This window comes from Balearica regulorum, chromosome 1 (assembly GCF_011004875.1).
Source record: "Balearica regulorum gibbericeps isolate bBalReg1 chromosome 1, bBalReg1.pri, whole genome shotgun sequence".
Classification (NCBI taxonomy): Eukaryota; Metazoa; Chordata; class Aves; order Gruiformes; family Gruidae; genus Balearica; species Balearica regulorum.
The window spans coordinates 153,512,187-153,529,330 of record NC_046184.1 but is presented as its reverse complement, the minus strand read 5'-3'; the positions used below and the strand labels follow the sequence as shown (position 1 = coordinate 153,529,330).

The window sequence follows — 17,144 nt, the reverse complement described above, 5'->3', positions numbered from 1 at the left end:
TCAGATAGGACATGTAGAGGTTTATTTTGAAAGAGTGCTCTATCACATGCATTTACACAAACATATAGTGTGTCTGTGCTTAGAAATATGGGCTAACTTCATAAGGAAGTCCATAAAAGTGGAGACAAGAGGACCAGAAATGACAAAATTAGATTGTGAAGTGAAAGATGCCAATAAATCTTTCCTACGTTTTTTTACGCCTTTCCAGACAGATCTAGTCAGAAAACTGAACTTTTGTTTCTTGGCTTCAGTAGTTTAGACGAGTCCATTATTTAAAAAATCCAGAAACAGACAAGCCAAAAGAATAAGAATTCAGAAGACTAATAGACCCGATTCTGTTGAAACTCACAAAAAGTAGAAAACAACTGACTCCAGCTCACTGAAGAAAACAAAGAAGAAAGCCCAGATTTGCTTCCTAGATCATTGCAACTTATTCGCTATAAAAAAAGAGACTTTTAGGCTTTAGAAACTATTATAACAAGATGTAATTCCATAAATGGACAATCTGCTGGATTGCAGAAAATTTGGAAGATGAGTCAAAATAGCACAGAATCAGAAAAAACTTTAGGCTAGAACCGAGAAATTTCATTCCATACTACAGTATATTAAGTCACCATTTACTTGGACTCCTAGTGAAAATCCAGAGAGCAGCCACCAAGAGTGGTGTAGAAAGTAACACTTTAGAAGACTGAAAAAAAACTAGTTAGTCAAAAGAAATGAAACCTCAAAGTACATGTAGTAGTTCTGAATACCTAAAAGACAGCTGCAAAGAGAATATTCTGTTCTGTGTGTCCAGTGCAGACAGTCTATGAATGGGATTAACACAAACAAAGGATATTTGAAGTTAGGCATTAGGAGAAAGTTTCAGAGTATAAAGGTTGCTGAATCTCCAGAGGGTTCTCTTCCCCCCCCCCCCCCCCCCATTTAAGAGCAGATGATGGTTTCAGAAATTCTGCAAAATAGTCAATCCTTTCCCAGGTTGAACTAGATGGTCTGTTGAGGTCCCTGCTAACCAACATTCAATGCTCTTTTAGTAGTTCTAACTTACTCATGTAGCATACGGACGTAACACAATGCAACTACAACTTAAGAAACAGAAATTACAACTTATCTGTTTTGGTCAAAAAAGAATAGCTCAGTTTTTCAAAAGCCATTTTAAATTTGCAAGCTCCAAAAGGATGGTAAAAGAAATCTTAACAAGAGCAAATTAAAGTTATGCAAAGATAAAAATGACCAAAACAATAGGGTGTTGACTGACCACCTAATTTAATAAAACTTCAAGGAGTAATTCTATTATTTAATAAATGTTATTGAACAATAACTCTGCTTTGAAAAATGGACTAGAAGATAGACTACAGTTAAGTCACCATTTCCCAAAGGAACGTCGATATAAGTTGCCAGAGGTATTTAGAGATGTACAAACTAAGACGCAAGTGTGTAAGGCTACATGACCAAACCCTGGGAAAGACATGTTCAACTTCCCAGAAACAAAATAAATGAACTTTAAGTTAGTGTTTGTCAGATTTAAAATGTAATGACCTTTGATATTTTTAGATCTGTTTCCTTACCACCTCTTCCTGAACAGTTTACTCTTAACAGTTAAGCAAAGATGTACTTGTTCTACAGGAGCATTCTGGAAGCACTGCACAGGTCTTCAAGAGACTCAAGTACACTGGATGTAAGATTCTTGCTTGAGAGTTTAGAAATGTCTCTCTTAAAAATCTGAGTCTGAATTTAGCCCATTGATTTCAAGAGAACTCTCGGTGTTCCAAAGTTAGTAATGAAAAAAGAGAGAAAAAACGTCCAAATAAAATGACATTAGAAGATCTAGATGACTCTAGAAACCGGTTGTCCAACTGCTACTAAAGAGAACACAACTGTTCACTTCTGTCTGCTCCCTCTCAAAGGGAACACTAATTTGAGTACCTTTTCTATATCTAGTGGTCAATTTCCATTAGTTTAATCAAAGCTTGACTAATCTGGGACTTTCACATCCTTTCAAATTTCAGTTAAACTGGCTTGCATTCCAACGTTAATGGAAAGGAGAAAAGGAGAAGTTGACAAAATTGACAGAAATTTAAGTCTCACTTTCTCAGAAATAGGCTAGAAGGATAAAAAAGATAGAGTTCTTTAGTTGTTTTTTCTAGCCTTCTGTAGGAGGAAAAATCCAGCAGTGGGAACACAAAAGGCAGCAAGAGCTAGCCGTGCTATACTAGCTCATCATAACAAAACAGAAGTAATCCAAGAAAAAATGGCTAATTCGATTAGCCACAAGCACAAAATAAGAAAAAAAATGCTCTTAACAGGTATCAGAGAGTTTTACCAGACTGGAATAGTTTTATATACTCCCAAAATATGTAGAAATACTGCAATCACTGTGAGGATTCTGAGTTCATAACAGGAAAATCCAGTCTTACACAATCCTAGAAACTCTGGAGTACCTGAAAGAATTAAAAAGCTAGGACATCTACTAGATCGTTCTTTAAAAGTGCTAATCTGGACTTGGAGTGGAATAACCCTGTTACAGCAGTAGTTACAAGGAACTGGGGACACATCTACTACTAAATCTGTAATGTATAGTCTACCTCAAATGCTGCCAATGTCTGAAAATTAAGATGCCACCTCAGCCTAATCCATGAGCTCAGCACATACAAAAGCCACTTCTCTAAACAGACTCCATTACAGGAATGAAAACCGAAATGGCTCCCTGCGACAACTACACATAAGACTAAGAGAAGTTCAATCCCTAATGTGTAATCCCTATGTCAGTCCTTGGTTACGAACTGCAATTAGAAGTCAACTGACTGTCAAGTGAAAAGGCAAGGAATAATAGCTGAAGATTCATTTGGCCATTAAGTAGACTATACACGACATGGACTGCATGGTTTAAAAAAAAATAAAAATCAACAACCAGGAAACTCAATGAGGTAATCACTATATTTAAGTGAATTTTCAACTACTTCAGTTATTTGAGGCATCCCTTGAAAGGTACTTCATTTCTCATGGCTGGCTACAAAAAAGGATTTGACTAGGTAAAGGATATTATAACTGAAAGTAACTTCAAGACCTGGCCTGCAAAAGAAAAGCAGTGGAAAAAAGTAAACCATTGGACAACATGTGCAAAAATACCTCAAAATTTCATGTGTCTCAAAAAAAAAATCTTTTCCACCCATCCTCTGCTTTTTTAGTAAGTTAAAAATCTCTTCAGTACTAGTTTTGGTCTTTCACCCGAAACATCTTGAAATAGTGGAAGCTCCAAAGAAGCTCAGAACACACTATTAAATCTTCAGGCAAGGTGTCCTTTTGTTAATGCTAATCATACAGCAAATATGACAGTTCTATTTCTATAACTGCATTACTCAGAATTTAAAAATCAGTAAGGACATTTCCTGCAGATTGTGTGGTGTTGATGTTTTGGTATTTTGTGGGTTTGGGTTTTGTTGTTTGTTTGGTTTTCCCCTGACAAAGATGCCAAACTTGAGGACAAGCTTATGTTTCTTTTCAGGGTTTTTTCTAAGGTAGGCTACCTGAAACAAGACTAGGCAAATAACAAGCTACATAGACTGTATTTTTCAAAGATGATCTTATGAAGGAAGAAGCTATCAGTAAGGAAGGTGGGGAAGGATGGAAGAGAGCCATATTAAAGAAAGTCTGATTTTCTTTCCTTTAATATGACTAAGTCTTGAAAAGTTACATGCATTTTATGATCAGTCTGTCTTTTATTAAATAGTATTCATTGACTTAGAAAATAATTGCACTAAAGGCTGGCCTAGTTACTGTCAAGAGAGACAGCTACGCTCCAGAAACTTAATTCCCTTTCTCTCCAGTCAAAAAAAAAAAAAAAAAAGTGAAGACATCCCTGAAGGTCAGTCAGTCCAGCTGCAGGAAGAAGTGGAAAAACTGAAGAAGGGACACTGAAAACTAAAGTTCTGAAAATATCATTCCTTTTTTGGCACCTACTCCAGACAGGAACACACATGAAGGTTTGAACTGACAAACAGGAGAAAAAAAATCCTTACTTATCCTTGCCCAGGACTAAATGCAGTTTGCTAAGTGGTCAGAAAGACAATTCACTCTATGCTTACAAAACACGTACCTTGCGTCATTTCAAAAGCAATTCAAGTATTTGAAAAATGAATGAGTCCTGTTAAGATTCTTTCACTTGGTGGTATTTTTTTGCTTTACGGTTTATTCACTATTTCCATGTAATTGTTATTACTAGAAACAAATTAGAATCATGAAGCATGATGTTATTTACCCTCAGCCTTGTTGTAGGCTAAAATCCGGGAGCTGGGAATGATAGAGACATACTGTTTTCTTCAGAGTACAGAAATTTAAGATGCTAACTCCAGAGCAAAAAATGACAAACGTAATCAGAAAGATACATTTTCACATTATAAAATTATTCTAGATAGAAAAAAATCCGTGATAAAAGTTGAAGAAATTCTGAATATGGATGAGTAGAAGTAGGTGATCTTGAAGTTCCTTGACAGATGACATTTAACACTTGAATCATTCTTTAGTGACAGGTGTTTTATAAACAAACTCAAAACATGCACTGTTATATTAAGAGTTAAAGCTCTGACTTTTGTATATACGTTTATTCACACACCTACAAAAACAACACTCTTATAACACATTTTTCTTCTTCCATCAAGTGATGTCCACAGGCAGTCTTCAAAACTGACTAATCTTGCATGAAGAGGACTTTTTTTTTAATCTATTTTTCTCCCTCCAGTTGACATCATCAGAATTCCCATTTTAGAGGCCCAGTTCATCTGAGAGTCCTGGTATCAAATTAATGCAGCTATAAAGAGGATACTGATGAAGGATGTGTTTAGATAGACCCTTCTTCTGAAATGGTTTTAAAAATGCTGGCTGTGAGTATAATTCAATTGTTCAAAACCAAGAGAGACAAGTATGTTATCTGATCAAATAGGACTGGTGTACAGAAACATGAATTTAACTTTCAGTTTAGCTTTAGTTCATGAGGATGTTTTTATTATTTCAATCCAACCATAATTTGTTGGTTTTGAGAAGGAAAAAAAATCTGAGGCAAGACACTTCCACTATGATTAAGTTATAGAAAGTAGAAAAACAAAACTTGGAATTGTTTAAATATATCCACCTTTGTTTAAGAAAGACTTATTTCAAGATAACTTACAAAATTTACTTTTTGAAACAAAAGATAAAGACTTGTGCTTCTCACATTAAATTATAAATTATATTGAATTTACTTAGAAAAAAACCTTGATTCTAACTTGTTTCAATTGTTCGTATTTTTAATACTTATTGGAGGAAAAAAGCAAGTACATTTCTATGTGTCTTTAACATAGAAATACATTTGAAATACACTCTCTTCCACTTATAATGTCACATACCTTGAAAAACAAAACGTTTGCTACAAAAAGTCAACAGTAAATCTTTTTGAAAAAAACATTCAAATATGTAAAAAAATCCCCTAAATGTTTAATTTTCAATAGTGATTACATCACCTACATCTTACTGTGTTTTTGTTAATGCCATGCGACAATCTAAGAAAATAAACCACAGTTTTCGTATATCAACGTAATATCTGTTAAAAAATACTGATCTCAACTTATCTATTGTTAGTTTACAAATAAAAATGTAGATAATTGTAAATTAGGGTAAGCAAAGCATGCAAATCTATAGATTCTATATCTGAATTCCTAGATTAGCATTAAAACCAATCACCGCAACAAATACCTCAACAGTATGCCTTGTGTGCAGAAAGGAAGCGATACTGAACATTCAATGCCACAACTGTAAGGTTTTCGGAGAAGCACCTGTGGCAGTTTCAGCAGTTTCTATATGGAATGCTCCCCCTTTCTAGGATTACTTGAAAAAATCAAGTCAATTCGAATTACGTAGCTGTAAAACATTGACATGTGTAGTTTTTACAGTTTCAGAATCTTCTGTTTGATTTAAACGGGCAATGGTGCATAAACAGGAAACTTATATCATAAGGGATCACATATTTGCAGGCAACATTAAGATTAAAAGTTACATTAACATACATAGAGTGCTGTAGCACATTATTCAATATGTAAGCCATTATCATGTGACCACCTTAACAACAAGATACTAAGCCTTTTATGCCTTTAAAGCATTATTACTTTCATCCTGAAACCAATTTGTCAGTTCTTCACTGAAATTTATATAGAATGGATTAAAATTACCGGTCAACTCATGGCTTCAATTACTTTAAATTTAGTAGGCTGTATCTCAAAAGAATTAGTAACTATTCCTACACAAAAATTAGCAGATACAAGGATTAAAACAAAACAAAAGGAGAAAGAGAAAAAAAAAAGATCAGAACACTAAAACGCCCACAGTGAGAAAAAACGTTTCCTATATAAACATCAGTATACTAGTCTAAAATTTCTAAAGCAAAATGATTTTAAAATACTAAACTTTAAGTGTTTTAACCCTTTGGTGTCCAAATACAAAAGTTATGAAATAGTTTCAAACATGTTTTTTTTCTTTTTCAGATACCAAGAGAAAATTATTCTTAACTAAACAGACGTGTGTCACTGCTGGGGACAGCTATAAAAATTCACAATAGTGTTACATACTGGGCATCTACAAAAGCACTAGTTGGTGCCAAGTTTTTATTTCACAACAAAACATGTGGCAGCTGAAATTATTTTAGACTTTTAAAAACAATGGTAGAGTTTCTCAGAACATCCTCCAAAATCATAACAAGATGAATATACTGGAAAGAAGGAAGCTCCTCTTTGCAAAGCCATTTTTTTTCCACATAAAAATCAAGGTTCACTACAAATTATGCAGCTATAATCAGCTCCCAGATACTTCAACTCACGACTGAGCAAATGCTGGCAGAAGAAAGAATTCATTAACCATGGTAGGCAACATTAGAATTACTACAAGCATCACCATCAGGTGGTGATTTATTGCTGTATCGGTATTCCAATTTATATGCCTTAAGAAAGACCTCAAACAGCAGACTTCGATTTTCAGCATCTCTTGTAGAAATGATTCACATTTCCAAGTAAATTTTCTCCTGAACAATATAGGCCTATCTGACTTTGCCTGGTATTGGAAATGAACAATATTTTAAAATTCATATCCAATTACGTATGAAATGATTCCTAAACACAACTCACAAAAGGAAGGTATGCAAGACTACAGTAACTCTTAAAACAAGTTTGATTGCAAGACATCATAACAGAAAAGACCTTCCCTATTAAAATGAAAACAAATCTTTCTGAGATCACTTGCAAAGAAGAATTCCAGATAAGCATCATCATAGTACTGCAGCCACTTTAAGTCCAAAGACAATGTAAGAGTTTCTTAGCCAGCCAACTTTAAGAAAATGAGAACTATCATGGCTGCTGCTATCATGTTTCTAGGAGCAGACCAAGAATTGCAGATTGCTTACAAAGAGGAAAGCATTATGGAAGACTATTGAGGAAAGGTTCAGTGCAAACTCTGACCTGAAAAGATAAAACAACCTTGCAACACAGATTCTGCCAAGAAGCCTCTAGTAGCAAATAAAATCACATTATTTCTCCTCAACATACCAACTGAAAACCATGATAGCCTAGAATTAGAAAAAATTAAGAAAGCAAGCTTCTCTCAAATGTGCCAAACATGGAGAAAGTTCCAGAGATTCAGTACAAAAAGCATGGACAGTAACAGCTTGGGAATAAACTAAAGAAAAGAGGTAATGAATTTTAAAGTATTTTTGTGCCAAAAGGGAAAAAAAAAAGTCAAGAATGAAAGGACTAAAGGTATTAGACAGATTCATTATTTTCCTGTAATAGGCACAGAGAGGAAGACTATCAAACTACACAAAATTTTATTTTTTGTGACAAAGAGCATCAAGTTATATCACTTGAGCAGACAGAAAATCTTTTGGATTAAGAAACTGCTGAAGGGCATAAAACCACTTCAAATGAGCTTCACAAAGGAGTTTTTTCAACTTAGATTTCCTTCATTTAAAAGACAATTTATCTACCATGTATGAGCAACATCAAGCAAAAGAGAAAGAAGGAAACAGAACCTGAAACAGAAGAGTAACATTGTCCCTGAGTTACAGCTGGCTGAAGCTCTTCCAGGGTTTGTTAAGCCTCCACGCAATAAGAGACATCTTGTAACCTGTAGCACATGACATACATTAGAAAACTTTTCTGACCAACCTGAATGTGTTCTGGGCCATACCATAACTACCTACTCTTTTTTGTCCAGGTCCAAAGATACTAGTTGAACTATGATCAACTTTACTGAAAAGACACAAACTAGAAGAGCAAACAAAACCCAAATCAAACACAGCAGAAGTTATAGCAAACACATACCTTTACCACATATCCAGTCAAAAAGCGTCAGCAGATCAAATACAGCACCCATACAGATCCTCACCGCCATCATATCTGGACAAAATGATCAGAACTAATCAGACTGTTGTATTTGGGAATATACTGCACCCTTGTTTCTTCCACGTGTCCAACTTGAGCTCTGGCCAAGTTCCACTTCATAACACTTTGGTTCCTCCACCTGACTTAACCGCACCCAGTTTCTGTCGCCAGTAATAGCTAATCATACAGAAAAAAAATAACCTATCCGAAGGAAGCTACACAGTGAATATTATTAGCACAGTATCATATGCGAAGGCAGATCACTCCCAACAAAAAAATCCAAACCTTCCTGCCAGAAATCTGAGCTATTCTCACATAGAACCCTTGGTAATACTTCAATGTTCTTTATCCAGCTCTTTTGGACTGAAGAAAAGCTGTGCTATAAATCACAAAGGCTGGTCACTAATGAATAAGCTCTCCTATCAAGTTGACCCATATCCTGTGAACTCCTTTAACGTCCCAGAAAGGTCATAAAATATCATTGCTTTAATGAAGGACTTAACTTTATTCATAAAAAGTACAATCTCTCACATTCTTCTCTATTTCTGAACTGATATCAGTAACTAATGTTGTTATTCCACCCCCATTAAGAAAAATCCACTCTCAAACTGAACAGGAACTCAGTGGTTTGCCTCAACTCAGAGTTTGCCTCAACTTCCTGCAATTATTCAAAAACAGCTGTAACTATGAGAAACTACCCTTTTCCATCTGGTGTACTGTAAGACTGAGCCTCTCCCACTTTTTGATTTATCAGTTATCCATGCATATATGTTCTGCTTCAGTATTTCCAAATCTTTCCTTGAGACTAAATCCAAATTACTGCCTTACTTCATGGTCACAGCCTCCTATAAACAACATTAAGTTCTACAAGGATGGCAATCAAGCATGAAACCAAACATAGAAGAAAGTAGCAAGCTTTACTTGTAATTATTTTGCAGGAGAATTAGAGTTTCACCACTGAAATATACAAATCACTTTGTATAAGGCAGGAAAGGAAGAACAAATTCCAGCACCTGTAGGCTCCATACTGCACAATGGTCACTATAAGAATACTACAGTGATGGCCCTTAAAATGCTTGTTATACACAATTAGACAATAATAGTCACATTTTCCCCTCAACTATACTGCACTGCCTAAATAATGCAACAACAGTAATTAATCTGGCAGTTTAACTGCTATCTGGAAAGCAGGCATTGAGGTTTGCGAAAAGAATCATGTACAAAGTGGTCTGAGTTTGAAAATTAGCAAGCAGATTATATAAATATTAATATACTAATTCACAGATAAGAACGACTTTGTTGAAAAAGCACCTAAATCCTATTCCTAAGACAAATGATCAGCAAGAACCTGAAGCATTATTCTCAAGATGAGGTCAACGACCATAAGAAAATGGCACGTTGATTCCTCTACACTGAAATCAGGGCAGCAGTACAGCTTCTAAAGTAAAAAAAATGACACATAACAGCACATCACAATTACATTAACTCAGAAACGGACTGCAGTTCAATATTAAAAGTTTCGTAGTTAAGTCAGCTATGTAGGAATAAACAAGCAAATGTTAAAAACCTGCAAGTATCTTCTAAGATTTTAAGAAATAAGGAAGAAATCCAGAAACAAATGGAGATCTCTGAACGAGATCTCTGAACTCTGAGACTCTTCAAGAGAACAGGCCATGCAAGTTTCCCCTCCAGACTGAAAAGGAACTGAGGGTTTACATCACAACTGAGGGTTTACATCACAAAGGAATGGCCGATTTCTGCATTGTCATCATGAAATCTACACATCACTCTTCTTCCTGTCTCTTCACTAAGGGTGACTGAACTTCAGAAAGTCAAGAAGTCTCAAAAGTACAAAGGAGAGCAAAAAAGCTGAGATATCACAAGAGTGGTCGTAATTAAAATGGGAAACAGACTTCAAACAAATGTATTAGAAGACTTTTACAAAGGGCTAATCCAGAGGCACTAAAAATTCACATTTGATAGATTTCTCTTATGGAGGATGGAGAGCAGTTGTGAGAAGAAAAAAATTAATGATTTTTTTTATAAGAACATAATACCATTCATGACACAAGAATTTGCAGAGAATAATTAAAATTAAGCCGCTGTCAAAGAATGAGAATAAAGGTTTTGCTGAAAAACTAAATACCAGAGGTTGGACATTTCTGGCATTATAGGAGAGTGAATTTACATATTCAAGTGAATGCAAGACAGCTTTAATGAGAAAGTGGCTGAAGTGTCTGCCTAAAGTAGATCAACATCAGGGTATGAATCTGTCATCTGGCAGAATCAGATGTGCTGGTATATTTATCCCAGCATGTCAGTTATTCACATCCAAACCTGGAGACCAGAGTACAAGAAACTAGAAAGGAAAGTAACTCTTTGGGTCTTGTAGCATCCCCTCATGGTATACAAAATCAATTTTCCACCAATCCTTAAGATTGTTAGCAGCCAAATAAAAACCTTTCCTATTGTTACTATTCAAGCATCTTGATCAACAAAACTCTGAAGCAAGTACTTGTGTTCAATTGGATGGGTGCATACCAAGCCACATCCATCACACAAGTTACACTTCTCTTTATCCCAGTATAACAGAGTGTTTGAAACTTCTCTCCTAGCTCTAATCCAGTTACTAAGGAATACACAACTGTGCAATGACGTTGCAGAAGAATTTTTATTCAGAAATAAGTGAACACAATGCAAAAATGAACTAGCATGAAAAAGGATATTAAACAGAAGAAGTAAGTTCAAATCAGTATAATTAACAGCTGCACCTGCTTATTATTTTAATTCAATAGCATCCTGTGTTTATAGCTGAATTTTATATTTATATATATGCTGTGATGCAATCTATATAAGTATATTAATACCCAGCCTTAAAAAATTATTGTAAAAAGAGCAAAACAAAACATGGCACCAAGAAGGCTTTTCCTCCATAAAGAGCTGTGGACACTTGTTTTGTCACCATGATAAATAAATAATACACAATGAACCATACATAATTTCATAATTATGCTTTTTAGTGAAAATCCAGCAGTTTATTATGGATACTTTAAAGGTACTATCCACATTAAAAAGTCAGTTACACAGCAAACCTTTTCACTCATATGAGGACATTGTGACCACCTGCTTCCCCCTCTTCAAGGGTCCATGAATACCATAGTTAGTGGAGCAACCATTTTGATGGCTGTAGGACATACTGTGCACAGAATATGCTTCAGGCTAAAATGAGAAGGTAAATACCACAAAAAAAAATCAAAATATTTTCACTAGGGTACAATTATTATTTTTTAATATTATTAAAATTTACACAGGAATAGAGACCCAAATTCTCTCTCATCAATTAGGAAAACATGCAACAACTTCATGAAATTTAGAGACTGCAACATACTGTATTTCTCTGTAAATGCAAACAGACTAACAAGCCTGAAATAAAGTAAACTAGAACAATTCGAGTGAGGCAATTTTAATCAAACTAAAATTCTTACTTTTATCCTTACTGGACCATTGTCAATATTCTTTGGCTTCCATAATAACCACAAGGAGTGAATAAGTAGGAAATACAGTGAACACTGATATCAAATGTTACACTAGTCCAAGTTACTTCATTTTAACAGCAGTACTTAATGATCCTCATTAATTAAAAATACATTTCTTGCAATATTACACTACTGTTTACTAGTGTTCATGTAATAATGAAATCTTAACATCCCTGTTCTACTTTCTATAATAAACTAGGGATGGTGCAATACTTGATGTATACTATAAATAACAGGTATAAGCAGTATATTTGACTATTTGCAGTCGCAAGGGATATTCTCTGCATCTTCATGTAACTAGATTTCGATATCATAACTGTATGAAGAAATAAAAAAAATGGATTAGAAGATCTAATCCCCATTAAAAGGCCATATTCACTATTGGTACAGATCAGCACTTAATTCTAGTTAGTGCTTAGTTCTGTATTTAGTAAAATTCTTGCCTTGGTCCTACATAGCCAATTATAACTTCAGTTAATATATACATATTAGCACTCAAATATATGGATAAAATCCCTCTCCTTTTCTTCTAACCAAAGCTATAAATAGTCTAAAACTTTCAGAGCATCTACATTTTCAAAATGTTACAAAAATCAGGAAATCAACATAACCACTAGAGATATGTGGGTGGGTTTTCAGACCCAGATAACCCAAAATTAATCAATGTCAAAAGCATATAAAATGGATTTGGCCTAATGTAACATACTGAGCCTGGAGACTAGATTCTATGGAAAAAAAAACCCACCCCACCCATTCCCCAACCCAATCAGTCAATAGTTAGCTCTCTCAGGTGACAGGGCCAGTTCTCATCCTCTAAATGACTAAACATGGTTTGCTCCACAGCCTATTCCATTTGCATCCCTGATTTTACCATTTCCTGGACAGGATCTGATATTTAATTACCTATAGAACTTGTGACAAGTCTATCCTTTTGAAACACAGATGGAATTCAAAGTTAGAAAAACTGAGAATTCAAATTATTTCCTGTTCACTAAAACTGCTATAAACCTGTGCTAACTTCTGCTGCAAGTAGCTTTGGTCAAAGGCAGGTATCACTCTCCAAGTTTTATAGAAACGTTTTGCTTATAGCTTGCAAATACAATGTTTAAAAAGCAAAATTTTAGTTCTGTGAGTTAAAGTTGCAGCCACATCTCCAACCTCAGTTACTCAGCTACTTATTTGGAAGTCCTGTGGATGTAACATATCCTCTTCTTTACATCGACTCTTAACTCACTCATTTCACACTGTTTATGCAGTTCTACAACTTCTCTTTGATTGGATACTTTGTAAAAATCACAAGATTATGTACTAATTGATGATGATAATTAAGGTTTGCTCAATTCCACAGTAAATTTAAATCCAAGTTTATCTTAAGATATCTGAAAGTGAGTGCAAAATGGGAATTTATAAATTCAAGACTGATTTCAGGAACTTGTCAATAACCGAGAGCTGCATAAGTTAGTTCAGTGTCATTTTTCTATGAAGCAATCTCTTCATATAAAGCAATTGTTATTACTATTAACTTAAAAGGTACTATATTTCCTGAATACTCTATGATACCATTGAAAGAGTTAAATTTTATGGTAGATTTACCAGGGCAGCATACAAAAACAGTAAGATGGAAACCAAAGGGTAAAACAAGAAATTAACTACAGGATTCTTATTTCACTTACAACTTAAAAGTTTCATATTGCAGGTTAAAATACAGTAACTAGTTACCATTTAAGATAATAAGGCTAGTTCTAATTAAAACAAATTGCTAAAGTATTTACATTATTATAAGCCATAGAGCTTATACTCAACATTTCTAGGTGAAAACTGCATCCATTTTGTCCATGCTGTAAGTTGCAAAGTTGTGAGATTTCTGAATGTTTGTGCAGTACATAAACCTTTAAAGACAAAAGTTAACAGGGCAAATACACAATACACTAACAAACAGTATTAAACTAACTGCGAAGAAAGAGTGGGTGAGATGCTATTTTGCACATAATGTTGCTTTTGCATTGTTTTCTATATTTATTCACCAGTGCAAATTGTTTGTAAAAAATACTAGAAGCTTGATAAAGTGCAGAATTTGGGGTCATCTGACAGAACCGTGATAAATATTTTAATATATCAGATATAAATGCAATACTAATGTAGCACACTGGTATCACTTAAGTAAAATAAACTATTACCAGACATGCAAAACGTCTTGGGCTTTGTTACAGTTCAACATGTCTAGCTGTCTTTTAATCAGGTGTCTGCTGTTTTGACTTTCTTTCTAACATTAGTATCTATGTTTACTGGTCTAAGTTAGTTAGCTAAACACACAACAATCAACAACAAAAAAAAATACCTCACTTACTCTATTTGCCGCACCATGAGGCACAAGGGCACTTATGGAGATCCATACTACCAGACCGTGCTGCTTATGAAATAGGAGTTTCACCAACATAATCCTGTAAAGACAAACTACATTTTGTCAAGCATAATCTTTCTAAAAATTAAAATCTTATTTTTACATTACTTTAATTAAGAAGCAGATATATAAAAGCAGCATTTATTAGCTAGCAAATGCATCAGGTACTGTTATTTTAAAAGTTTGCAGTAGGCTGTCATGTACATTAGATATTTAGCAAGAAATAATGCTAAGGGCATCTAACTCACAAGATAAGCCTTCCCAATAACTAGGCAATCAGCAGAGTCATATTCAGCAAACTTGTTAAAAAAACCCCACAACACATACTACTGTAACAGTTACTCTAACACCTTTACTTCCTAGCACTTTTGTTTCCCAACACGTTGAGCTGAGCAAGCCATCTTGAATTCAGAAAACAGCCTGGCCAAGTTTGTGGGACTATATTGGCTTTCAGATCTTGCTGACACACTTATGCAGTACTGTATTGCACCATAAATACGCACCAGGTGAGGAGTATGCACTACTCTAACAGTAGTATGGCCAAAGTTCACAGGACAGACCAGATCTCTCCTGAGCCATACACTCGACTCATGTCCTATAACGCTTTTCTTTTCTGACTATATCCATTACATGCCACTATTTTTAAACAGCTCATCCAATCATTTAATCTTTTTTGTATTAGAACAAACATACTGGGAGTATGATATTGCTTTTCAGGCAACTCCTCTCTGCAAACTATCCTCACAGATAACAGGGAGTCTACAGCAATTTTACAAATGCAGCTGGCAAGAAGCAAGTGAATTCCATGCACGGGCTACAGATGAAATTCAGTACTTGCAATTAACTGTAAGTATCAAGAACCACAGAGAAAAATCTGTAATGAAATATGGCCTTGAAGTAGCAAGTAAATGTTCAGTTACTGGTTTGTTACGTGATTTCATTATCACAGTCCTCAACGCTTCCAATAAAAGTTTTTTTCCCCTTTCTTCCTCATCCTCTTGCTTTCTCTACAAATTTTTTACAAACTTCACTTGTCTACTCCACTGATATTAAACATGTTCTAACTGTATGTGCCTCATTTTTGCTTCCCTATTCCTTTTATTAAAGTATCAACTAGCTATTAAAAGTAACGCAGCACCTTTACTGACTCATCAGTCTTCATATGCAAGAGTGTTCACACCTAACTCTACTGGTTACGCTTTAGCTCTATTTCACATATGAATATATTCAAATATGATCATACTACCACCTTGATAGATAGAAGGTTAACAAGTGTTCAAATTGTCTGCCAAGTTTCTGAGAAATTAAATCACATCTTTTAGACTATGCAATGTAATTTGAAAATGAATTTGGATTACGTGTCACATACTCTCTATTTTATACTTGCCAATTTATTTCATGGTAAAATATTTTTATAACAGGTTACAAACTGCCTGAAGGTAAGCCTGTTTACCAGTGCTTAAGACATATATTCAGCCAAACAGTGAACCAGCTAGCACCCCAGCAGGGAACAATAATAGTACCCAACAAAGTTTACCTTTGTATAAACTAAGGCAAAATTGCTGAGGCTGACAAGTTTGGAGACAGGAAAAGCAGAAAACTCCTTGAGTCCTTAGTGATTAGAAAAGAACTATAGAGCACTTATTCCAAATGACTGGCTATAGCTGATGAATAGAAGACTGCTTTCCAAAGAAATCTATATAATTTCTCCTATTTATAACTTTTCTTGAAGTTACACTAAGACATATGTTTAACAGAGGACACAATTTAATTAACTATCATACATGGAAATTCATTTGGCACTAATTTATCCAGGAAGATTTTCTTCATAGTGTAGTACATTTTCTCATCATGAAGCCATCTTCGATTCATCATTTTGTTATTGTTTCTCTTCCCCCCCCCCCTTTTGTTAAAGAGATAAAGTGTGGAAAAGAAGTGATTTGCCTCTTTTGTTCAGCATTAGTATTTACAATCCCAACCCTAAAAGGTAATAATTCATATAAAGTTCAATTTAGGGAAAGTTAGCTCAACTAGCCATGCACATGACAAAGATGACAAAAAAGTCTCTACTAGCCCCATAACCCTAGCATGTTGCCCACAATTAGATCTAGAGAACCAAATTATGAAGTATTGCTGGGGGAAACACTAGAAGGATGAGAAAAGACCTTTGCAAACGGACTCCTCACCACTGCATTACAAGAATAAGCTAAGCTTATAGCAGCTAATCCTGTCAGCAGCAACCAGAAAAGGGTTAGTATTTCAGAAGAGAATATATGTCTTGAGAAAGGGCTTCTTTCAATCACTGGCCCAGAAAAGCATGTCTCTTCTCTAAAGCTAAGGAATTGAGAAAATACTTAGTGAATGACAGAATATACAGATTTAGATTTTTATAGCATTCATTTTAATTATGGCACCTAAAATTCAGTCATCACTGATGTTATCTTCTTTGAAGTTCTCCTATGGGACCAAATCAATTTGCACTGAAATGGTTTCTGAAATAAGTCTCCTAGCTTTACAAGAAGAAATTCTCTCTGTGTTATGAGCTAGACTGAAAGGAAAAAAAAATTGTCTCCCACTGAAAAATGGCTTTAAAGTTTACGTATTTTTCAACACATCCAGTACTGCATATACAGAGGAAAATAAAGTACTCTATGAGCCTCAGAACAATCATGTTTGATTCAACACTTGGAATGGATGGGACCAAAGAGAAAAAGCAGTAACAGAGGTTTTTGAAAGAAGCTTCTGAAAGCAATTCAGTGTCTACATTGCTGGCACTTTTCACGCGTAAGACACCTCTTCCCTATCTCT

At 34.8% G+C, this 17,144-nt stretch overlaps 1 protein-coding gene across 1 annotated transcript in view; it reads right to left on the bottom strand.

The window, feature by feature from the left end:
- The window catches only part of ANKRD10 (ankyrin repeat domain 10), a 39,140-nt gene that overhangs the window by 9,758 nt on the left and 12,238 nt on the right, over positions 1-17,144 (bottom strand). The window contains 3 exon segments of the mRNA XM_075739993.1: positions 1,846-1,859; positions 14,292-14,321; positions 14,323-14,376. Coding sequence (XP_075596108.1) covers positions 1,846-1,859; positions 14,292-14,321; positions 14,323-14,376 — 98 coding nt within the window.